The sequence below is a fragment of the Scardinius erythrophthalmus genome (assembly GCF_964197995.2).
Source record: "Scardinius erythrophthalmus genome assembly, chromosome: 13".
Taxonomy (NCBI): Eukaryota; Metazoa; Chordata; class Actinopteri; order Cypriniformes; family Leuciscidae; genus Scardinius; species Scardinius erythrophthalmus.
The window spans coordinates 26669097-26694477 of NC_138233.1; the positions used below are offsets into that span (position 1 = coordinate 26669097).

The 25381-nt window shown below is 36.0% G+C and overlaps 1 protein-coding gene across 1 annotated transcript in view; it reads right to left on the reverse strand.

Annotated features, from left to right (window-relative positions):
- atp10b (ATPase phospholipid transporting 10B) overlaps positions 1 to 24835 on the reverse strand; it is a gene marked incomplete at both ends in the record, with an annotated part of 56034 nt that extends 31199 nt beyond the window's left edge. The window contains 6 exons of the mRNA XM_081382108.1: positions 4075 to 4202; positions 4617 to 4748; positions 5957 to 6063; positions 8168 to 8253; positions 9791 to 9995; positions 24426 to 24835. Of these exons, the coding sequence (XP_081238234.1) occupies positions 4075 to 4202; positions 4617 to 4748; positions 5957 to 6063; positions 8168 to 8253; positions 9791 to 9995; positions 24426 to 24835 (1068 nt within the window). The remainder of the gene's footprint in view (positions 1 to 4074; positions 4203 to 4616; positions 4749 to 5956; positions 6064 to 8167; positions 8254 to 9790; positions 9996 to 24425) is intronic.
- Between the last annotated feature and the right edge of the window lie 546 nt (positions 24836 to 25381).

Here is a 25381-nt window from a genome sequence, read left to right on the forward strand (position 1 = left end):
AAATTATATTAAAAGCATAAATCTTACAGACCCCAAAACTTTGAACAGTAGTGCACAGTATGTTTGAGGTGGTTTTGCTTACTAGTCATATGGTTCATAGCCGTGGAGATTTTCTTGGACGGGGTGCAGCAGGCCATCACAGCATGATGATCTAGGAAGGAACATAATGCTATTTGTCACAGAGCCAACAATATTACATGGGATTGGTTTATTACAAGGAACCAAGCTAGAACAGAGGTGAAATGCAGAAAAGATAAATGTATACAAATCTTAAGATAATATATTGTGAAATAAATGCATATGGAATTATCATCATGATTAAACAATAACTCACCCCTTGTTGTAGAGTTTTATTTTTTCTCTCGTTATTCTGAAATAACATTTTAGCAATATTGGTGACGTCTCTGATTAATACAGTACATTCTTTTAGGTTTAAATAAATTAGTTTACTTTCCATAGACAAATTACCAGCAAAAATATCAAAAACTGTTATCTACACTAAATACGTGTTTAAAAACCCAAACTTTCATAAATGAGACCTTAACTTAACGTAACTTAACGTTAGGCCTAACGTTCTCTTCTGAAAACGGTTAACGTTAGCTGCTAGCGTAGATGCTAACGGACATTTTCAAAGACACAAAACCATTTCTTTAAAGTAAATATTCACCAGAAGCGTGTCAATTATACGTAAGAAATGTGTCAGGGACGTTTGTGTGTATTATTTGTGAGATTTTGTTGACTAAACTTACCTGAAAGCAGTGAAACCAACAGCGAGACGGGAGTTTTGTTTGTCAGTTGTCGATGACGTTTCCATCTGCACATTCTGCAGACGGCGCAGCGGCAGCGCACGTCTTGGAGTGCTCCGTTGTTTGATCACGCGCATGCGCATTAAAACACTTCAAAGTCACGCAACATTTAAATAAACATATAGAATTAAAATATATAACATAATTTAAAATATCATTTATAAAAATTGCGAATAGATCTGAACGTTGTTGGTTTTCTTATAACCTTAGGGGACCGTACTGACGACGTTGTCAGTTGGTAATCTGCCTGTTAATAGTAGTGATATTAAAATAATAACCTGCAGAGAACGTTCTCAGAACGTTCTCTTTAGGTTATAAAAATTTAGGTTTATAAAAATAAAACCTAAAAATAACCTGCAAGGAAACGTTCTGGGAAGGTTCTCTTTAGGATAAAAATTAAACCTAAAAATAACCTGCAGGAAACGTTTCTGGGAAGGTTATCTTTAGGTTATTAAATAACAACCTGCAGGGAACCTTCCCAGAACGTTCTCTTAAGGTTATAAAAATAAAAATAACCTGCAGGGAACGTTCTGGGAAGGTAATCTTTTAGGTTATAAAAATTAAACCTAAAAATAACCTGCAGGAAACGTTCTGGGAAGGTTATCTTTAGGTTATAAAAATTAAACCTAAAAATAACATGCAGGAAACGTTCTGGGAAGGTTCTCTTTAGGTTATTAAATAACAACCTGCAGGGAACGTTCCCAGAACGTTCTATTTAGGTTATAAAAATTAAACCTAAAAATAACCTACAGAGAACGTTTCTAGAACGTTCTTATTTGGTTCCCAAAAAATAACCAAATGGGAACCAAATGGGAACGTTAGGGGAACGTTCTGTGTTTGCTGGGATGCACTGTTGCCTTGGTTACAGACTACAGTCATATACTGTATAGTGTGTCTTAGCTCCATGCTTAGCTCCCATAAATGATAAAGCTAAAGGGTTTATTAAACACGTCTGTATAACACAACACAGTTCCACAATGATTATAATGTTGAATCAACAAGCAGTTTCAACAAGCAGTATAAAGCAGTCTTATAATCTTCATGGAGGAGGATTTATTATAGAATTGTTGAATTGATGCTGCATCAGTTGTACAAAATAATCTGGCAAAGTGTGTCACACTTTTTAGTGCAATAATCCATCTAGTTAGCAAATTGCTGGTAAACTAAATAGTTCAATTAATACAGACAGTCAAAGGATTAGAAAACAACAATGTTACCTGATCAATGTGATTTATTAATACCCTTATTTTATTTAAGGGTTGTATGAGGCATAGAATTTATTAACGTAATTACTTTGTAAATTCAACATCCTATTCATGAATATGTCTGTTAATTATTATGTCCCTTTTTAATTGTATTTGAGTCTGATACTTCATTGACATTTCTGTTTGATTATCTTATATCTGAGTCTGATACTGCTTCGACATTTCTGTGCGACTATTTTATCTTTGAGTCTGATACTGCTTCTACATTTCTGTTCGACTATTTTATATGTGGGGCCATGTTTTTTTTTTTCATCTTTTATCTGGTTGTTCAACCAAAGCACTGTAAAGCACTTTGGTCAGCCGAGTGGCTGTTGTAAACGTGCTATATAAATAAAGTGACCTTGACCAAGCCCTGAAAAAAAAAAAACAGAAAAAAAAAACAGAAAAGAAAAAACAGACAAAGCTTGTCAAAACACTATCAAAACACCCCCCAGGAGGTCTTTCAAGGGTCATTATTTCTCCTACAAACTGGCTTATAAAGTTACTGCAATGTAATTTTTGATTAAACATCCTCCACGATACATTGACACTGGATGCTTGTAGGAACATTGTTAATGTAATCTCTTATATTGGTGTATTGCTTGTTAACTGACTGTTTTTTAAACTTAAAAAAAAAAACTTTTAAACTAAAAATTCCCAGAGTTCTCCATTAAGCATTATAATTTATTAATGTGAATACTGAATGCACTGTATATAATGTCTTGGTAGTAATGGTATAAATGGTATCAAGTAATTCCTATAAATGTGAATGTGAATGTAACATGTATATTCTGTTGCAATAATAAACTTATTTCGAACAGATGTTAATGTTCAAGAATCTTTAGTTTATTTATTGTAATGAATTTGTATGAGAAAAATTGTGTTATGTGTTGGCCAAGTATTTATGCACTTATGTACTGCCCTTAAAGAACTTCTTGACATTGCTTGCCTAATTTCTATTTAACTGTCTTCTTTATCAGTAATTTAAACAAGTAACTTATTAAATGGGCCGTGTAAGTACTGGCTGCATAAATGTGTACAAAATAATGAGCTAAAGTAAATCACACAAGACCATGCTGGTAGACCAGCATCATGAATGAGACCTTGCTGGTAGACCAGCATCATTAATGAGACCTTGCTGGTAGACCAGCATCACCAGCAAGACCATGCTGGTAGACCAGCAAAACCATGCTGCTAGACCAGCATTGTCTTGCTGGTCCACCAGCTAAACCAGCACCAAACCAGCATAGACCAGCATAAACCAGCATAGACCAGCATGGAAATGATGCTGGTCTATGCTGGTTTTTACAGCAGGGTTTTTTCTTGAGAAAAATGAATGCCTATCTTGTGTAGCCTACCTAATATTTATCCAAATGAGTCAATATTAAATCAGATTACAATAATTGAATTGAAATAATAAAAAAGCGTAGCTTACCAGAAATTGTACCATGTAAACATTGTAACATGTTGTCACTAAACCGAATACAATTCAGTTTAGTTACTAAAATGTTTTGACAATCACAATACACTTATTGTAAACACAGTTTACATACAACATTAAACTTTGTTACATTTTAAACACTGTTGGCAGAAGTGAAAAATAAATAATTTTATGAAGTAACAATTTTGTTTGATTCCATGATGTATTTTACTGAACATGAGTATTTACAATGCAACTCCAAATTATTGTAATTTATTGACAGTTACCCATATCTGGTCTTTACACTTTATTAAGATCAGATTCTGCAGGTAAAATTACAATAATAATGTGACTTGACTTGGACTTGACTTGACCTACTACAGGACTTGACTTGACTTGACTTGACATAGCCTGTGACTTGACTTGACTTGACTTGCCCAAGAAAAAAATACTTGGGACTTACTTGAGACTTGAAGGTTAAGACTTGAGACTTACTTGAGACTTGCACATGTGTGACTTGGTCCCATCTCTGCCTACTGGTAGAAACTGGCCATTACTTTCACTAAATGTCTTTAACTGATGCCGTGTGTGACAGATTGTGTACCTGTAGTAAGATGATCATTGTGAAGAACATGTAAAATCCCGCTAGTACTGAAGGAGTGTAATTGCCATTTCTGTCAGGGACGATGTATGAGGGCATGGTGGTAAAAGTTTCCAACCAGATAGAATGGCCTGAGAGACATTTACATTAATTAATGACATTGCTTTTGACAGTACTGTATTTCAATAAAGCACATATTCCAATAAAGCATCACTGAACTTGAACCACAGTGAAAGAGAGCGAGAATAATCATTGCTTTCATAAGAGACCAGTGTATGAGTGAGCTATTCTGGGTATCTGTAGTGTCCTTCTTTGACTCATGCCTAACAGAAGGAAAAGAGAGCATGAGGGTTGTGTGAGGTTGTAAAAACACTTTATTCTTTATCTCTGTAGACTGTTGTGAGATCAGAAGAACAGACACAGACCGAACACAGCCTCGTTTTTTTGGAGTTCGGAATCAAAGTGTCATTTTGGAGTTTGTATGTTGAAGTAATGTGCGTGTAGTGCGTTTTGAATTATCGAGGGGGATGTTCCCCGTACTGTACCCAGGGCTCCGATGAGACACATGAAAAATAGAAGAAGCACACAGAAGAGAACATCCGAATTCATCTTCCTCTCGATCTTGCTGCGTTTGTACCTGGGCCCGCTGTTGTTTAACATGGATTTGGTCTCATGGCCTGTAATGAATAACTCACGATGTAAAAACAACAACATTTGTAAAATAGCAGCACTCATTTACAAGCCATACCGTGTGTATAATTTATCAAGAGAGAAATAGTGGGCCATTTTCAAGACACAAGTACACTGCGAGCGTGCGACGCCGCGACAGAACAAACTATAATACCCCCATTATAATCAACTAAGCTGTTACGCACGTTTGCACTATAGACGGCTTCATTGATTATAATGGGAGAATGTTCTAGTTTTTTGCGTCACTGCCAGTGTAAATGGGATGTTAAAGACTTAAGAGAAAAAAAAGAGTCTGGCTGTATAGCATGGGCTTATTGTGCTATTAGATGTTAGAGTCACAGTATATTAGGCTTTATCGTTATGAATGATGATGAACGGAAATGTACAATGTGATTTATAAAAACAAAACAGCTTACAGATGATATATGGGAAAACTAAAGAAAAGAATGTGAAAGTGATTAAAGTTTGGGATTGGTGATATTTTTCAATCTTTTTTTATAGGTGCTCACCAAAGCAAAAAAAAAAAAAAATACAATAATATTATTATAATTTAAAAGAACCGTTTTGTATTCTAATATATTTTAAAATATAATGTATTCCTGTGATGCAACGCTGAATTTACAGCATCTTTACTCTAGTCTTCAGTGTCACATGATCCTTCAGAAATCACTCTAATATGATGATTTGATGCTCAAGAAACATTTCTGAATATTATTAATGTTGAAAACATTTTTTTGGATAATATTATGTATTTTTCAGGATTCTTTGATGAATAGAAAGTTCAAAAGAACAGCATGTACTTGAAACATTACGAATGTCTTTAATGTCACTTTTGATCAATTTAACGCATCCTTACTGAATAAAACTATACAAATTTTGAATGGTACAAATTAAAATTAATAATACATTTACTATGGTAATAAAAGGTAATGGTATGGTAATAATGGACATTTACTATCACAAAAAAAACAAGAAAGTGCCATGGTTAACGTTTAGCACCATGACTAATATCAAAATATCCTTACATCCACATTACTATAGTATGACGTTACTATGATTCATTACTTTATTAAAAACAATAAATGTTTAATGTGCATCTCCACAATTTTTTTTTGTATATGTAGTGTATTTTAGTGTATCCCAGGTGAACACACAGTACTGTGGAGGGTGTGTGAAATGTGATGATGAAATGTACCTGCATACACCACTATTCCAGCTGCGTCATCAGTATTTCTCACTGTGCACCCGCGCAGCAGAAGACTATCGATGCCGAAGCCCGTTCTCCTCTTATCAGGCCTCTCCCTGTGACATCAAACACAGCATCTTCCTTAGTCACCCAGACTAATTACCTCAGTGTGTGCCACGTGAGTAACGGGCCCGTCTTTGAATGGAAGAGCAGGATAAGAGCTTTATAATGCTTGGGAACATCACAATCATCTCTCAGCGTGATAAACCAGTTAATATGACTGCAACGGGACCGAAAAAAAGGGCCAAATCGGTTTGTCAGCCTACTTTATTTCCAGGCTATGTGGGGAAACTTTGCAACGGTAATTCAAACCTCTGACGTTGGTGTATAGGTATGTTAAATCTATGACCTTTGAGCCTTACCCATTATTGTAGACGAATGTCCTCTTTATATTTTGTATTTATTATTTATAACAAGATGAATTCAACATGCATCAACCTCTGAAATATATTGCAGTGGACTATGGAAGTCCATTTCATGCTTTGGTAAATCATAATAATGACATAGCAAGTAATTATGAGATGAAAAGGCAAAATGATGACATACTAAGTCATATTTATGAGATTTAAAAGTCGAAATTATGAAAAAGCTGAAATTATGACATAAGGTCAAAATTATGACATACTAAGTCATAATTATGAGATAAAAACCTGGAATTATGACATACTAAGTAATTATGAGATAAATAAAAAAATATGACATAATAAGTAATTATGACATACTAAAGTATGAGATAAAAAGTAAAGAATTATGACATACTAAGTCATATTTATGAAATTTAAAAGTCAAAATGATGAAAAAGCTGAAATTATGAGATTTAAAAGTCAAAATTGGTCATAATTATGAGATAAAACCTGGAATTATGACATATAAGTAATTATGAGATAAATTCAAAATTATGACATACTAAGTAATTATGAGATAAAAAGTAAAAAATGATGACAAAAAGTAAAAAAATATGGCATACTTAGTCATATTTCTGAGATTAAAAAGTACAAATTATGAGATCAAAGTATAAAAATTAAGTCAGAATTACGAGGTAAAAAAATCGGAATTGACAAAATTTAAATTATGAGAAAAAGTCAGAATTATGACTTTTAATTTTCATAATTATGACTTTTAATTCTCACTTTTTGTCATATTTATTATGACATAAAAAGTAAAAAAATGACAGTCATATTTATGAGATTAAAAAGTACAAATTATGAGATAAAAGTAAAAATTAAGTCAGAATTACGAGGTGAAAAAAACGTAATAGATAAAATTGAAATTATGAGAAAAAGTCAGAATTATGACTTTTAATTCTTATAATTATGACTTTTAATTCTCATAATTCTCACTTTTTATGTCATATTTATGATGTAAAAAGTCAAAATTTATCAAAATTATAAGATAAATTTGAAATTATGACATGCTAAGTAATACAATTATGAGATAAAAAAAATAATTAGGGATAAAAAGTCAAAATTATAACATACTAAGTCAATCATCAGATTAAAAAGTTCAAATGATGACTTTTAAATTAAATTGATGACTTTTAAATTAAGTTCTAAATGTTTTGTTTTTATGTCATTATGAGATAAAAAGTCGAAATTATGACAAAAAAATGAATTTAAGACAACAAAGTCATAATTTTCACATTTTATGTAATAATTATGATGTAAAAAGTTGAAATTATGACATACTAAGTCTGACAAAATCATATTTATGATATTATAAAGTCGACATTATGATAAAAAGCCAAAATTATTAATTAAAATAGTGACTTTTTATGTCATAATTTTGACTTTTCATCCCATAATTATGACTTAGTATGTCATGATTTGACTTTTTATGTCGTAAAAAAAATGTAATTTTTATGTTATGATTTACAAAGCATTTTTTCATATGGGTTCCATAGTGGACAGATGTCTACCTCTCACAAGAAAACTGGTAATGGTTATGTACTTGTTTTTAATTTAAAAAAAGAGAGACGTTAACATGTTTTCCTTTGTGATGCATCAGAGGGTTTAAGAAGTTTCCCTGATTAGGAAATGACAGATGTGAAGGCCAAACAAATTCTGCTCATTGGTGTGGATCTGACAAAAGAGGCAGTCACGATAGAGTCGTGATGTATTTAATCGAGCATGAAATTGAGTAAAATTGATTTCAGATACTCACACATAACCTTTGAACACGTTGAGGTTGTTGTTGGGGTTTTCACACACGACAGTGCTGGAAAATGTTTGAGGTTGGAATGGTTTGCCCTGAAACACATTAGAAAGATGCATGCATGATTTCCTCTTTCTATATCCTCATTTTTTAAATTATATTGTAATCTGAACTGACTATCAAGGGCTGTCTAACAAGTCCTACTGTTTGACAGTAAAGTCACACGTGGCAAACTGAGCTGTCAGGAACACATGGCCAAAAAAAACATCAACAAATCCTACCTGTACATGTTCGAAGACAAAAGGCAGTGTAACGTGTTTTGTGTGTCACTCAGACTTGTATGTCAGGTATGTGTTTGGGAGTTTTTAGTTATCTATTGACATCTGGCTGACTCATAATGAAGAGTTGTGCTTTTCTAAACTTTGTGACCTGACGTGTATAATGAAACAGCCGAAGCTGTCAAAAATAAAGACATATAAAAGGGTGGCGATTTAAAAAACAAGAATTCTATACACTTCTCTTAAAAAGTTTAGGGTCAGTAAGTTTTTTTTTTTTTTTTTTTCTCAAGAAATTAATACTTTTGTTCAGCAAGGATGCATTAAATTGATTGAAAATGAAAAAGATGAAAAAAGATGTTATAATGTTACAAAAGGTTTCTATTTCAAATAAATACTGTTTTTTAATTTCTTTTTTTCGTTCTGTTCATGAAATCATCCTGAAAAAATGCATCATGGTTACCATAAAAATATTAAGCAGCACAACTGTTTTATTAACATTATTTTATTCTTGAAACTTCTATACCAACAGTCCCGGTAATTATAGTTCTATAGTTATATCTTTATAATACTATATATTCCACTTGATTTAATACTTTAAACACCTATTTTTAAGCATATTTTGTGAAATTGCATGGACGCGCATAAATTCTAAAAATGTGCATAAAATAAAAAATTTTATCCGATAAGAAAACATGCGCAGAAACTATGATGGAAACACATTTATAGAATAAATTCCTTGATGCGCTTCAAAACAATCATTTCAGACTTTGCAAAAGGAACGACCTAACTGGACTAACCAGCGGACCAATTATTTTATTTTTTTTGCAGAGCATTTTGCATTTGCGTCATCAAAGTGTTTCAGTACAAGTCCTTCCCAGAACTTTCTTACACGACTGCATTCCCAAACAGCAGCATCTGCCTCCGAAACCAAGATAACTTTATTGCGTTTCATCTGCGCGCTCTAATTTGTTACATTCAAAAATGATTATATACAGTGGCATCTCCTAATATTCTAAGTGAAATTTAGCACCAGTTTATCGAATGTGATGATTTTGTTCTCTTCGACTCGCTGGATGTACTGTGAAAAAAAAAGTTGCAGCCTTAAATTTTTAAGTACAATCAACTTGGATGCTTCAGTCATTTCAACTTAAATTACATTAAACCGACTTTTGAGTTGAAAAATTGAGTTGAATCTTCGCAAATGTTTTAAGCGCTATTCCAGTTTTGTATGGAAACAGCTACTGACATTTATGAATATTTAACTGTGGCACACACTGAGTGTCCTAATGGGCTCATTGTAGCTGTAAGCTTTAGACTTCTCCCAAAGGTATTTCGTGATCGGCAGCGCACTTACCAGAGTAGAAAAGCCTGGCACCACCCTCCTCTGTTTGAGGTTGGTCTCTCCATCCAGATTGGCTGTTTCCATGTGGCACACTCCATTAGGGTCGGACGTGTGCAGGAGCAGGATGTCAGCTGGGATGATCTGGTTAGAGAGCACTCTCACAAAATCCCCCACCCGTACATCCTTCCATCTCCTCTTCACCAAACGCATCTGTTTCCTGTGAGAGGACGAGAATTAATGCCTCACACGGACCTCTTCTAAAGCAGCGTGGGGCTTCAGTGTTTGTGTAGTACATATAAATGCACAGACTTGGACTCTGTTAATATGGGTAAGAATACACAGATGTAGATGGCATAATATATGTATGAAAAATTAATGGTTCTGAAAAGCAATCCAAGACACATTCATTGCTAATTTGAGCATGTTATGCCAGGCATCTCACTCTTCAGGTTTTTTATGTGCAACCTAAAACAATAAAACTACGAGTTTGCACCTTCAAGTGTGTTTTATTGTCAGCTTTCAACACAGAGCACAAAAGAAAGAAAGAATAGTGCAGTCACGACGTGAACGTCAGGTATGCGGTTCTGGGTTGGGTGGGTTCTTCACACAGACTGACGGCCATCTTGAGAAAGGTCACTGTCACACCTCACACACAAATCCTGATGTACAGCTGAGGAGAAGCTTAACATAACTTCAGGGTGCAGCGCCCACGTTCTCTTTACATTGCTGTCAAGTTACATGAATGCAGTCTGACTAAAAACATGTCCAGGTCACATTAATTAGATTCAGTATTTTTACTGTATTACAGGTAAGAATAATATTATTTTTTATAACAACTAAGCACAATTAAGGACATTCAATTCACATTGATGTAATATAGTATGTTTACTGTATAAAATAATATAATATATATTTTTCACATCACAGTAATAAGATTATTTGCATTGCGACTATTTTTTATAATAATTAAGCACAATTAAGGACATTAGATTCACATTAAAGTAATATAATATTTTACTGTATTACAAAAAAACAATAATATATATTTTTTTCACATTACAGTAATATGATATTATTTTGTGTTGTGACTATTTTTTTATAACAATTAAGCACAAGGACATTAGATTCACATTAATGCAATCATATTTTTTACTGTATTACAAAATATATATTTTTCAAATTACAGTAATGAGATTTTTTTTCATTGTGGCATTGTTTTTATAACAATTAAGCACAATTAAGGATTAGATTCACATTAATGCAATATAGTATTTTTACTGCATCACAAAAATTAACAATTAAACCCAATTAAGGACATTATATACATATTGGTGTAATTTATTTTTTTACTCTATTACCAAAAATAATAATATATAATATTTTCACATTACAGTAACATGAGATTATTTTGCATTGTGACATTGTTTTTATAGCAATTAATCACAATTAAGGACATTATATTCACATTAATGCAATATAGTATTTTACTGTACCACAAAAAATAATAATATGAAATCAATTTTTTCACATTACAGTAATATGAGATTTTTTTGTATTGTAAAAATGTATTTGAACAAATAAGCCCAATTAATGATATAAGATTCACATCACATGTACTGTATTACATAAAATAATATTTATTATAATTTTTCACATTACAGTATAAGAGATTTTTTTGCATTACAATAATGAGCAGGGAAAATTATACTTATACTTTTCCTTATGAAAAAAGATGTTGAGTAGTAGTAAGATGATGTTGATTTTCTTTAGATGTTGAGGTACAGTATGACACAACTTGCTGCTGTCAAATTATGGATACATTTACTATTCAAACCCCACTGCTGGCAAATATTACCCACAAAACAACTTCTTTTACTTCACGCAAACCTAAATCAATTTCAATTATACCACCAAGTGAAGAATGAATTAATTATGATGTTTTTTTACTAATAAAATGGCTGACAAAAGAATATTAGTTCCCCAAATCAGGCAAGGCTACAGTTTTGTGCCAAGCAAGCGTTTCTCTGAATGAAGTGCCTGATGTCTGTTTCAGATAGTGGCGTGAGATAAATCTTGCGAGGAGCGCTCCTCCAGAAGGACTCACTGTTTGCAGTCTGTGATTAGCGAGACGTCTATTTCTGGCATTTAACTGTCAGTCAAAATGTGTGAGTGTGAAGAAATGATGATGTGTGAGACAAACACCTGCTCTTGAATACTCTATTTTGAACGAGAGTCAACACCTTATGCCATTTCACAGCATTCCACTGCACGCTGAATTTTAAGTTTGTGACATTCACACAGCGTCTTTAAAGTGAAAAACTACAGTGGCTGAAGATAAAATATGATCGTGCGTGGCAGGCAATTTCATCATGATCATTATCATTTCATCATAATCAATCATAATCACCGGTTCTGCTCTCTAACAGAAAGTCCTCATCCTATCATCTGAGATATGTTTTGAATTCAAGTGTCTCTGGTTTGATATTCATCATGGCGCATGTTAACTATGAACGACTAGGTGAATCCACAAGGTTTTGTGAGCATTTCAAAACAACTTTTTTCAATCTAATGCACCAATATATCTGCATTCCTCTCAGTTAAATGGCAAGGGAGAGACCACAATTTCTTCTAGTTCTCATGACAGATATCAGACCAAAGAAATGCATACAAAACACTAGGTCATGTGTTCTCTAGCAGAAGCGCGACGACCCATACAGTATGTGGGAAAGGTGCATGTACTGTGCTGAAGCTTAACCATTTGTACAAGGTCGTCGTGACTCAACAGGAAGGGAGGCATTACTTACACTGCATCCTACTCACATTTTTGTTATACAAATGCATGCCATGTAAACCTCAAAGCTTGTGAAGTCAGCCAGCCTGGCAACTATTTGTTAAAGTTTGCCATTGTTTGCAGCAGATGTATTTCTTAATGAAAGTTTGGGGGCAGTATGTTCTATCACAAGGAAAGGGATCTATAAATAACTACCTGCCACACTCCTGACAATTCTTCCTGCATCCCTCCTCCACGCCAACTGCCCCTCTCCTCTCCACACATATTTCCAGGAGCCTGATTAGACGACAAGCCCAAACCTGCCTTTTTATTTAGGTATTAGGGGTGTTTGGTAAAGCATGCATCACTATTAATGTCAGGAGTAAGTGCCTCCTCAGAATTTTTGAGCCGAATGGATTTTGAATTGAACTGCACTGAAATTGTCAGTACAAAATTAATGGTGCCCCAAAGTCACCTTTTTTTGATGAATTTCACAATTCTGAAGCCAAAATATTTCATTTAGTGATTTGTGCAGAACCAAGGAGTTTTTGAATGAGTTTGAGCTTCAGCAAGAGCCAATGAGGTTCATTCTCGTGTTACGCAGCACGTTTGAGCTTCAGCAAGAGCCAATGAGGTTCATTCTCGTGTTACGCAGCACGTTTGAGCTTCAGCAAGAACCAATGAGGTTCATTCTCGTGTTACGCAGCACGTTTGAGCTTCAGCAAGAACCAATGAGGTTCATTCTCGTGTTACGCAGCACGTTTGAGCTTCCTCAAGAGCCAATGAGGTTCATTCTCGTGTTACGCAGCACGTTTGAGCCTCAGCAAGAACCAATGAGGTTCATTCTCATGTTACAAAGCACCTTTGAGCTTCCTCAAGAGCCAATGAGGTTCATTCTCGTGTTACGCAGCACGTTTGAGCTTCCTCAAGAGCCAATGAGGTTCATTCTCGTGTTACAAAGCACGTTTGAGCCTCAGCAAGAACCAATGAGGTTCATTCTCGTGTTACAAAGCACCTTTGAGCTTCCTCAAGAGCCAATGAGGTTCATTCTCGTGTTACGCAGCACGTTTGAGCTTCCTCAAGAGCCAATGAGGTTCATTCTCGTGTTACAAAGCACCTTTGAGCTTCCTCAAGAGCCAATGAGGTTCATTCTCGTGTTACGCAGCACGTTTGAGCTTCAGCAAGAACCAATGAGGTTCATTCTCGTGTTACGCAGCACGTTTGAGCTTCTGCAAGAACCAATGAGGTTCATTCTCGTGTTACGCAGCACGTTTGAGCTTCCTCAAGAGCCAATGAGGTTCATTCTCATGTTACAAAGCACCTTTGAGCTTCCTCAAGAGCCAATGAGGTTCATTCTCGTGTTACAAAGCACCTTTGAGCTTCCTCAAGAACCAATGAGGTTCATTCTCGTGTTACGCAGCACGTTTGAGCTTCCTCAAGAGCCAATGAGGTTCATTCTCGTGTTACGCAGCACGTTTGAGCTTCTGCAAGAACCAATGAGGTTCATTCTCGTGTTACGCAGCACGTTTGAGCTTCCTCAAGAGCCAATGAGGTTCATTCTCGTGTTACGCAGCACGTTTGAGCTTCAGCAAGAACCAATGAGGTTCATTCTCGTGTTACGCAGCACGTTTGAGCTTCCTCAAGAGCCAATGAGGTTCATTCTCGTGTTACGCAGCACGTTTGAGCTTCTGCAAGAACCAATGAGGTTCATTCTCGTGTTACGCAGCACGTTTGAGCTTCCTCAAGAGCCAATGAGGTTCATTCTCGTGTTACGCAGCACGTTTGAGCTTCAGCAAGAACCAATGAGGTTCATTCTCGTGTTACGCAGCACGTTTGAGCTTCTGCAAGAACCAATGAGGTTCATTCTCGTGTTACGCAGCACGTTTGAGCTTCCTCAAGAGCCAATGAGGTTCATTCTCGTGTTACGCAGCACGTTTGAGCTTCAGCAAGAACCAATGAGGTTCATTCTCGTGTTACGCAGCACGTTTGAGCTTCAGCAAGAACCAATGAGGTTCATTCTCATGTTACGCAGCACGTTTGAGCTTCAGCAAGAACCAATGAGGTTCATTCTCGTGTTACGCAGCACGTTTGAGCTTCTGCAAGAACCAATGAGGTTCATTCTCATGTTACGCAGCACGTTTGAGCCTCAGCAAGAACCAATGAGGTTCATTCTCATGTTACAAAGCACGTTTGAGCTTCAGCAAGAGGTTTGTTCTTACACATTAAGTAGGTTCGGTTAAGCTTATGTTTATGTTTGCTGATCAATGTTTTTATGAATTAAATCTGTGAATGTATGAATTAAACTATAGCACCTAAATTAAATCTGTTCACCATATAAAGCGATCGAGTCTCTTCATAAAATTTGGACTAAACTGCTCATTTCATATGGATTAGTTTTAAGATCTAGTTTTATGAACGTTTTGTATTGTCAAAATGGTTGTTGCGTAGCTGTCAATGGAGGGACAGAAATCTCTCAGATTTCATCAGAATATCTTCATTTGTGTTCTGAAGATGAACAAAAGTCTTACAGGTTTGGAACAACATGAGGGTGAGTAATTGATTACAGTATTTTCATTTTGGGGTGAACTAACCCTTTAACTACTTCTACTTACTATATGGTTAGGGTTAGAATTAGGGTTATTTGCTTGTAATTATGCATAATTTATAGTTATTACTATAGTTACTACATGTAACATGTAACAAGGACACTGTAAAATAAAGTGTTACTAAATAAAATCACTATAAAAATATATTTTTTTAAAATATAAATGTTACAACAACATAACTGAAGAGATTTCACATTTAATGAAATATGTACACGTTAATAATGTATGTTCTCACTTGGGGTCATAACAGTGAAAGCGGAATGTAAGGTTTATTATAAATAATAATAGTTGTTTTTATTTGGGGTTGGGGTTTTCCCATATAACACAAGCAGTGTTATCAAAAAGTTAATTCTGTTGAGTTCCATGCATGCAAATGCAGGGCGATCACTGGAAGTCGAGATCAGTTAGATCATACTTAGTATGGGATTTGAAAACCTCTCTAAGTAGGCCTGTTACACTTCATTGAGTAACCCATCACATATCTAGGCAGCAACCATCCAGCACACTCTAGCAACACCCAAGCAACCCCAGAGAACATGTTAGCAACTGCATAGCAACACCCTGGCAACCATCCACCTATCATCACCCTATCATCATGGTGGTTAGTTTTGCATGTATAAGCATGACTCATGCTTTCTTCAGAAACTGTAAAAATCCTGTTTAAATGAATGTGATGACTTGCTGCTTATTTTCTTAAACATTCCACAGCAGTAAAAAAATCACAGCAGGAGAGAATTAAACAGCTAAGATGGAATAAGCATCACTTTGTCTGTCCTGAGCTGTTTTAATGAAAGGGGGTTTGACTATGTGTGTGAACAATATTATAAAACTCTCTCCCTTTGGGGTAGAATAGGAACTAATCAATCATAACCGCTGGAGGAAAGCACCACGGTTCATTCAGTCCGAATATGGGAGGGAAACGTGCACATTACAAGCATTAGCAACACTGTACAGTGTAAAAGCGTGTGAAGTATTAGATTAGCGTAATGATATTGTTGCTTTCAGACAGACGGTTCCCTTGTGGAGCCAGTGGAACGAGGGATTGTCTGACTGCTGGGAACCGTTTGAAATTGAATTGTTTATTTATGGGTATGAAACTCCAGCATGATAAAACAATGTCATAAAGAGAAAGCAGCCCTAGCAAAGAAACTGAATGAAAACATCGCTACTGGATGTCATGCATCATGGTGCATAAGCGCAATAGATGTTGCCTGTACATTTATTCTCTTGAAATCACATGCAAGACTAAACAATGCATTTTACTTACGAAATGTGGCGTACTTAAGCAATATCACATTATTGTGATTTTAATATTGCTTTTATGGCATAACAATTCAATAAACAAGAACTTAATATTGAGCTACTTCCATTTTAGACACTATATTGCCAGTTACTTTGTCTGTTTTTATCCCGCCAACAAAAACACTTCAAAGCAAAGCCACAGCAGATTCAACTGACACTGTAAGCAACACATTGTACTGGTATTTCGTTCCTGAACGAATCAGCGAATGAACCGGTTAAGTAAATTATTCAATGACTCACTCATATGAATCAGAGTTTTTGAACGAATCAGTTTTAAAAATGTAAAGATTTAATGACTCACTCATAAAGACTTGTCGCCACCTGGCATAACATAAGTGACTGAAAATCATGATTTTGCAAACTGGTGTTTGTTATAGTAATATTTTAATTTATCATCATGATCATCAACACATATTTGTTGCTTAAATAGTTTTGCAGTTTACTACACTTGTTATTCTTCTAGTTATTTACTCATAGCTGAGAATTTCTAAACTCTGAATCAATTGAACCAATTGCTTCTCAGAATGATTCAGTGTTTCGAAGCGTTTAAAACGCCAGAAGCTGCAGGTCAAAACAGTGTAAATACTACGAATACTCAACCCAAACATGCATACATCTTTTATTAACCAATTGCAAATGTTTTCTTGAAAGTCTAATCTATTATATGTAACTTTAAATATGAAATGTTTGTTCTTTTATCAATTTGTCTGTCTTGTTTTGTGTGTTTTTAGAGGGCTTGGCTAATCAGGCCAATAAGAGACAATTAATACTCGTCCCTTTTTCTTATATAAATACGCCACATTAAAAATGTCTACAAAACAAAACTGATCCACATAACCCTAGAAACTGGTTCAAGGGTTACCTGCAATGTTTCAAAAGATTTTGACGCACAGAACTACGAAGCTTCACAAAGCAGTGTTTCAATATAGCAGCTAATGAATCTGAAGCAAATTGATGATACTTTCACATTGAAAAATAAGGTGAAAAATGCCATATTCTAGAACAGAATTTTCAACAGCTGGAAGAAACTGCTACCCAGGCATTCTCTGTACCTCATATAGGCTAGCATTTAATACAATCATGCCAAAATGCTACAATGGTTGATCTGATCACAGATAGGGTTGCAGGAATGAGGTCTCATCTCTAACTGAATGGTGCTGTGCTAACACCCGTGTGCTGAAATGAACTTACATCATCAAAAAAGCTCACCAAAGGCTCTTCTTCCTATGACAGCTCTAAAAGTTTTGAGGTATCAAAGACCGATGGAAAGCGTATTAACTTTTTCAATCACACAGTGGTATGGAAACTCCACAGATCAGCAGAGGAAGTTGGAATACGGTTTTGTGCTCCCTGCTTCAAAAAGCATTGACTACGATCTCAAAGTAAGGCCGGAAAATTCAGGATTCTACACACAATAATACCTACCGCAACATCACTTACTATAAGACTGTCCAAAATCCTAATTCCTTCACTTACACTGTAAAAAGTGGCAACCTACAGTTGTTACCGTAAAGAGCTACTTATACCTGATTTAAAAAAATATTTTGTATAAATAATGGGTAAAACTTAAGTTTGGGGTCAAACTATCACTATTAACTAGTTGCTTATTAGCATGCATATTACTATGATACTGGCTGTTTATTAGTACCTGTAAAGAACATATTAATGCCTTATTTTGCATGACCATATTCTACATCCTGTAATCCTACCTAATACTTAAACTTAACAACTACCTTACTAACTATTAATAAGCCGTAATTAGGAGTTTGTTGAGGCAAAAGTCGTAGTTAATAGTGAGAATTGGACCCTAATCTAAAGTGTGACCAAATAATGCAGCCAGTGATGTTATAATGATATTTTGACCATTTTTAGGTTACCATTTTTTTCAATGTATGAACCTGGATATATTTTATGTAGCCTATACATACAGTGGTCAGAATTATTGCCACCCCTGGTAAATATGATCAAAGATGGCTGTAAAAATAAATTGCATTGTTTATCCTTTTGATCTTTCATTCAAAAAATTCTCAAAAATCGAACCTTTCATTGAAGTAGAAGAATTGAAATTAGGGGGTACATCACATTATGAAATAAATGTGTGTTTTTTTCCCCCAAACTCATTGGCCATAATTATTGGCACCCTTTTATTAAATACTTTTTGCAACCTCCTTTTGCCAAGATAACAGCTCTGAGTCTTCTCCTATAAAGCCTGATGAGTTTGGAGAACACCTGACAAGAGATCAGAGACCATTCCTCCATACAGACTCTCCAGATCCTTCAGATTCACAGATCCATGTTGGCGCTTCTTCTCTTCAGTTCACCACACTCATTTTCTATGGGTTTAGGTCAGGGACTGGGAGGGTCATGGTAGAAGCTTCATTTTGTGACACATTTTTGGATCATTGTCCTGATGGAAGATCCAACCACGGCCCATTATAAGATTTCTAGTAGATGCCGTCAGGTTTTGATTTTTTATCTGTTGGTATTTGCTAGAATCAATGATACCAAGTGTCTGAACAAGATGTCTAGGACCTCCAGCAGAAAAAAAAATAGGCCCACAACATTAAAAATCCAGCTGTTTATTTAACCGTGGGCATGGGATACTTCTTATCCCTGTTTGCACCAAATCCATCTGGTGGGTTTGCTGCCAAAAAGTTCTTTTTTTAGGTTTCATCTGACCACAGAAACCAGTCCCGCTGAAGTTCCAGTCGTGTCTGACAACTGAATATGCTGGAGTTTGTTCTGGATGAGCGAAGAGGATTTTTCTTGAAACCCTTCCAAACAACATGAGGTGCTGTAGGGGTTGTTTGATTTGTATTTTTAGGCTTTCTGACCCCAAGACTCAACTAATCTCTGCAATTCTCCATCTGTGATCCTTGGAGAGTCTTTGGCCCCTCAAACTTTCCTCCTCGCCATGCATTAAGACATTATAGACAGAATAGACATAGACATTATAATCTTCCAGGCAGATTCGTAATATCTTCAGTTGATTGGAAATTATTGCCCTGATGGTGGAAATGGGAATTTTCAATGCTTTAGTTATTTTCTTACAGCCAATTTCTATTTTTGCGAAGCTCAAGAATCTTTTGCTGCACATCAGAACTATATTCTGTGGGTTTACTCATTGTAATGGTGATAATGTGATAATGTGAGTTTCACCCCAATTCTTTTACTTCAATGAAAGGTTAGATTTTTGCGGATTTTTTTATGAAAAATCAAAAGGATGCAGGTTGGATGCAATACAGGATGCAAGGATGCAATACAGATTTATTTTTACACCCATCTTTGTTCATATTTACCAAGGGTGCCAATAATTCTAACCAAAACTGTATCTGCATCTGTATGATTACAACTTATATTTAAGCTACAACGTAGGCTGCATCCACTGTAATGCCACTCCATTTTACTGACAAGACAAAAGATTTGAAGACAAACAATCTTCTTTGGAATAACATGCACTGATATACTACTATAAGACCAGAAACTAGTAAATGTATATGGTTAATGAATAAATACATTTAGAATTCATGTTAAAATGATCTGAATATGATATAACCCAGCTGTCCAAAACTGAGACATGATTAAAACAACAGCAAAGCACATATTGTGAATAATAGAAATGGTAAAGGGGTAGTTTTTCCAACACCCCCTCTGGGCATGACAGGCACTTCAGGACAGTTTGAGTTTCGACTGACCCGAGCCAGTTCCTGCCCCTGTGCTGCTTGGCCACCTGGGCTCCCCCGTATGGAAACACTTCGGGAATCACAAAATGGAGCAGCGGCTTAGCTCAAAATAAAATGAAAGAGACTAAGTAACCATGGCAATAAGTGATGGATTTGGAATCTCTTTTGGAAGTAAAAATATATCTCAGGGTGTACCTGTGACTGCTGCGAAATCTCCCTCTCTCTCTCTCTCTCTCTCTCTCTCTCTCTCTCTCTCTCTCTCTCTCTCTCTCTCTCTCTCTCTCCCTCTCTCTCTGTCTCTCTCTCTCTCTCTCTCTCTCTCTCGCCCCTAGTCTCTCAGTCCTTCCACCTCTCAAGTGTGGTGAATTACTAATTTTTTCCCACCAGCTATTCAGTCATTTTAAAATAGATCTAAATGATGCCTCTCTGTCTACCCCTCTGATGCAACACAATGATGAGGATCTCGTCAAAATGCACACAATGCGTTGGATGCAAGACATTGTGCTGCTCTTCAAAAGAAGGAAAAAAATCTCCCACACAAATTTTATTTCTAGGTCAAAAATTCCCATGGGGTTTCGAAACACAGATGAAGTGAAACACAAATTCAAGCGAGCCTGCACCACGACACTGCTCACAGAAAGATGGGGCGAGAGAGAGAGAGGGAGAGGCAAGAAAGAGTGCAGAGAGCAAGAGAGACATTTGATGTAGTCACTGTATAGTCACCAGCAACTTCATCTTATTTATTTTTATATATTTATAAAATCCTCTACCAATTTTCCAGTGTAATACACCCAACATGGAAGGCAAAAACCGTTCTGTTCAGACAGCTAAATGATTAATGAGCACCCATCTGCACTACAGTATTCATTAAGTATGTTAGTCTATGTAAATAAATCCTAAACGGTCGCATTTTTAAGATGCTATGTAGGCTTATAGTGAAAAGATGATTCACTTTTTAAAATGTGTCTTGCAATTGACCCTTCGCAAAGACCCCTCCCCCTTAGTTACTGTTGCTAGGTTCGACAAGCCTTGATGCTCTCTCACGTCACACATAATTATCTCACGCAGTGAAAAATACATTGCGGAGCAAAAATGACACTAACAACACACCGACAGACAAGACACGAGTTTCAAACACGAGTTAAATGTTACAATTCCCCCGGGTTAGTTGTAACATACCCTGGGGTGAGATGTAACATTATGATATCCAGCGTTGTGATATATAACATAATAAAATTATAATATAACATTTGGTTTTGCTGCTCCAAATGATTGGAATGCGCTACAACAGTCATTGGAATTTGAGTCATTTATTTCAGTCTCTGCATTTATTAGGGAGTGTTTTTATCACAACTTGTAAATGTTTTAAATGAATCTATATGTCTGTCTGTGTGTGTATTGTAATATGTTAGTGTGTTTTTCAGGAGATTTTAACTCTCCTGCCAGGCTGTTATTGAAAATAAGAACTTGTTCTTAAATGACTTGCTTGGTTAAATAGATTAAATTAAAATGAAATAAGGATTATGGGGGGAAATGTGTTTGGGAACCCTTGCATTAGCATCATCAAACTGAATAATCTGCATGTGTGTGTGAGAGAATGTTTGTTACTATTAGTCATAATTGGCATTAATAAAATGCCATACAATTTTACCACAGATCCCCTCAGTTAGACCTAGGCACACTGAAATTCAAAGAAAACATATAAATACAACTAAAAATGTACTTGGGGTAGGTTGTAACATGCTTCATTGATGTTACAACTAACCCATGAACTAGCTCACCTTACATCTGACAGCCATAGTACTAACAACTACACAGATACGCTATAAACATAAAGTGAAAAAAGTAACTTTCTTACATTAAAATGAGTTTTTCTGCTTTAAAATCTGTTGTGGCTGCCACAGGGCTCTACTTACTCTACTTTAATGTGGAAAAAGGACTAAACCGAGCAAGTGTGAAGTGAATCAGGATAACTATGTTGTTGAAGAAATTGGAAGTGTTACAATTATCCCCGTGTTACAACCATCACCGGTCTCCCCTAAATACCGTTTTGTGGTTCTTTAATGAATCGGGACAGATCGCTGTAGCACCTCAGTTCAAGCGGCACGTGAACCAATCATCTCTTAGTACTAGTTATAGCAAAAAAAAAACATGAATGAACATCAGAAGGTATGTTGATTCAACCGTGAAAATACGTCAATAGACACCATTTTTTCAAATTTAAGTCCACCGATCGTTAATCTTTGAACTCTCCTGTCTGGTTTGTTTGTCAGACAAAATGGTGGATTCAGCATTATGATTGGTCAGATCGCCTGCAACCAGACTCTCAGCAAAAGGTGAATAGAGTACATTAGCGCCAGCCCTCTTTTTCAGCTGTGCTACTTCCAGAAGTATTTTTCTCTTTCATGTTTCCCAATGGGATTTTTTAAAGTCTTAAAAGTTCTAAGCCATGATATAATTTTATACCTTTATAAATTACCGTTCAAAATCAATTTCCCTAAGGAGAAAATGAATGACCTCTTTACTTCCAGACTGTTGCTCTCTATTCCTATGTTCTATTCTAAAAAAAATGAAAGGGGTCATGACATGAGAAATCAAATTTGTAAAAATAAAATTTACCTATAAGAGGTTTTTGTATCATCAAACCATCCTGCAAGTTTCACAGCGGGGTCTGTGACTTCATATGGGCAAATATATTTGCATATGACTGCCTCCAGAGTTAGACAATGATGAATCGCCGCACCATAGGCCCCGCCCACTAGCATTCAGTCACTTAACGACTGATACTTGCCTGCACTGGCTTGATTCTGACAAGTGTATGTTCGTTTTATATGCATAATGTTTTCAAAACACCAACTCATGTGCAATAGTGAGTGGGTGTTGATACTGTTTCCTATGCAATGACGTTAGCCAATCACAACAGTAGCCATTTACTGACAAGCCTTAAAAGGAGCCGCCCTTAAAGCTACAATGTGTAGGATTTTCTCCCATCTAGCGGTGAAATTGTTTATGACTACCAACTGAATATTACTTTCTAGCCCCTCCCATTCAGAGGGCGTTTTAACTCCTACGGTGGTCGTATTATTTCAAATCTGCCGGCAGTCGCGAGTAATCTCCCTCTTGCATTCGTCACGGTGCCATTGAGTGTCAAAACGCGAAAGGCGAAGCTTTAATTTCCAGGTATGTCCCTCTTTGGCTAATGTATTTTCAAGATGGAGGCGCAACATGGCTGCCGCCATTAGAGCGACTCGCTTGTATGTACTCTAAATGGCAGATTCTACGCTTACGAGAATACTTGATTAGTTGGTAGAAGTAATTACACGTTAATGAGCACATATCATTTTGAAAGAACAAAGTGTTTTTTGCTAAGAATCATCTTAAAAAATTACACAGTGTAGCTTTAAAAAACTAGTCATTTCAGACAGAGGGTCAAAATGAGCATTGAAAATAATAGTAAAATTATATGTGTGTGTGTGTGTGTGTGTGTGTGCGTATGTGTGTGTGTGTGTGTGTGTGCGTGTGTGTGTGTGTGTGTGTGTGTGTGTATGTGTGTGTGTGTGTGTGTGTGTGTGTGTGTGTGTGTGTGTGTGTGTGTGTGTGTGTGTGTGTGTGTGTGTGTGTGTGTGTGTGTGTGTGCGAAAAAAGTATTAACATTATAAGTGAACCTCAGGGAGCATATTAACATAATAATAAAAAAAAATCTATGTCATGACCCCTTTAATGCAAATGTGTTGTGTAAATGAACCATTTAAATGTTGCATCTCACTGTTCATTAGCATTCAGCATTAATTTTTAGAACCTTAGCAGTTTTTCAGCATTTCAGAATTGATCCGATGGTAGGAAAGTGCCTTATGGAATGCAGGGTGCATAAATAAATACATTTTTTATAGTGTTCATTATATAAATTGTTTTATTAATTGTATTAATTGTGTTTTATAAATTGTCATTGTTTTAAAATAATTCGTTTTAGTTCAAATAAAGCATGGCTAATTTAATTAATAAATTAATTTGATCAGCTACATTAATTCAATGTCAATAAAAGTTTGAAAATAATCAGCTTTATCATAATTACAGAAGAAACAGGCCTACTGTAAATATCTTTTTTGAATGGGCTTTGAATATTATGTTTTACAACAGGGGGCAATAAGGTTGAGAACCGCTACATTAAAGTAACATGTTCAACTGACAACCCTATAATATATTTTAATAGTAATATTTTATGAATATTAATCATATACTGTATTTTCACTTCACAGTTATACACCAATGACGTGCAAGCTGTTTACCTGCTGAATATGAAGCAAGGCATATTGTTGAGCTGCTGGTCACTCTGGTACCTCCGGAAATCCTCCCAACCATCCTTGACAGCAGTCAGTGCCAGGATGACACAAATGGGAATGAGAGCCACCTCCGGCTGGAACGCGTTCACCACCGGGACGAAATTCAAGATGGCCAGGCCCACAAAATAAACGTTGGCCATACGGTGGAACTGCTCGAATAAGTTCATAGGGATGAAAGACCAAAGTGTATATTTGTTGGTTTTGATCGCGTTGCCCTCATACTGGCGGTTCGGCTGGTCGCGCTTCTTCAGATCTTCAAAGGGCAGGTTGGAGACCACCTTCCTGATGGGTCTGTCCCGGTCCCTGTGCCTCGTCCAGCCCTGCCAAAGAAGGGTCAGAGGGTTTGTCCAGGTCATGATGTCTCAGCCAAAATAAACCTGCCCTGCATGACACTTAGATCTGGAGCTTTAATATGAATCCTGCCGTTTTTTGGGGGGTACCAAAATTTATAAGAAGCTGCCCTTTATGCCTCTCACATCACCTGTACGAGTGAGAAATGCGGAGAAAAAGAAAGAGAGAGTGACTCAGAAAGCGAAAGAGAGATAGAGAGCAAGAATATGTGGGTTGAGACTACACCTGTTAAACTCCCCTGACCGCCCTCTATGGGAACAAACACCTGTCTGAGGTGAAGGTATGCTGTCAGTGCACCGAATGCCACAGATAGAGCGCCAGAATCAAAGCTGGATATAAAGATTCAAAGACACAACGGCACCCCAGTGACCCAATTACATTAATCAAAGCTCTGAGCAGGATATACTCAAGCTCACTGCAGTCATCCGCATAAATAATAGTGCATGTTCACTGCAGACACAGTGTTCACATCAGAAGGACATTTTGTTAATTAAGTTAAAAAGAAAATTATAAAATAATTTGTTTTGAAGTTTTATGCTTAAATGCTTGAA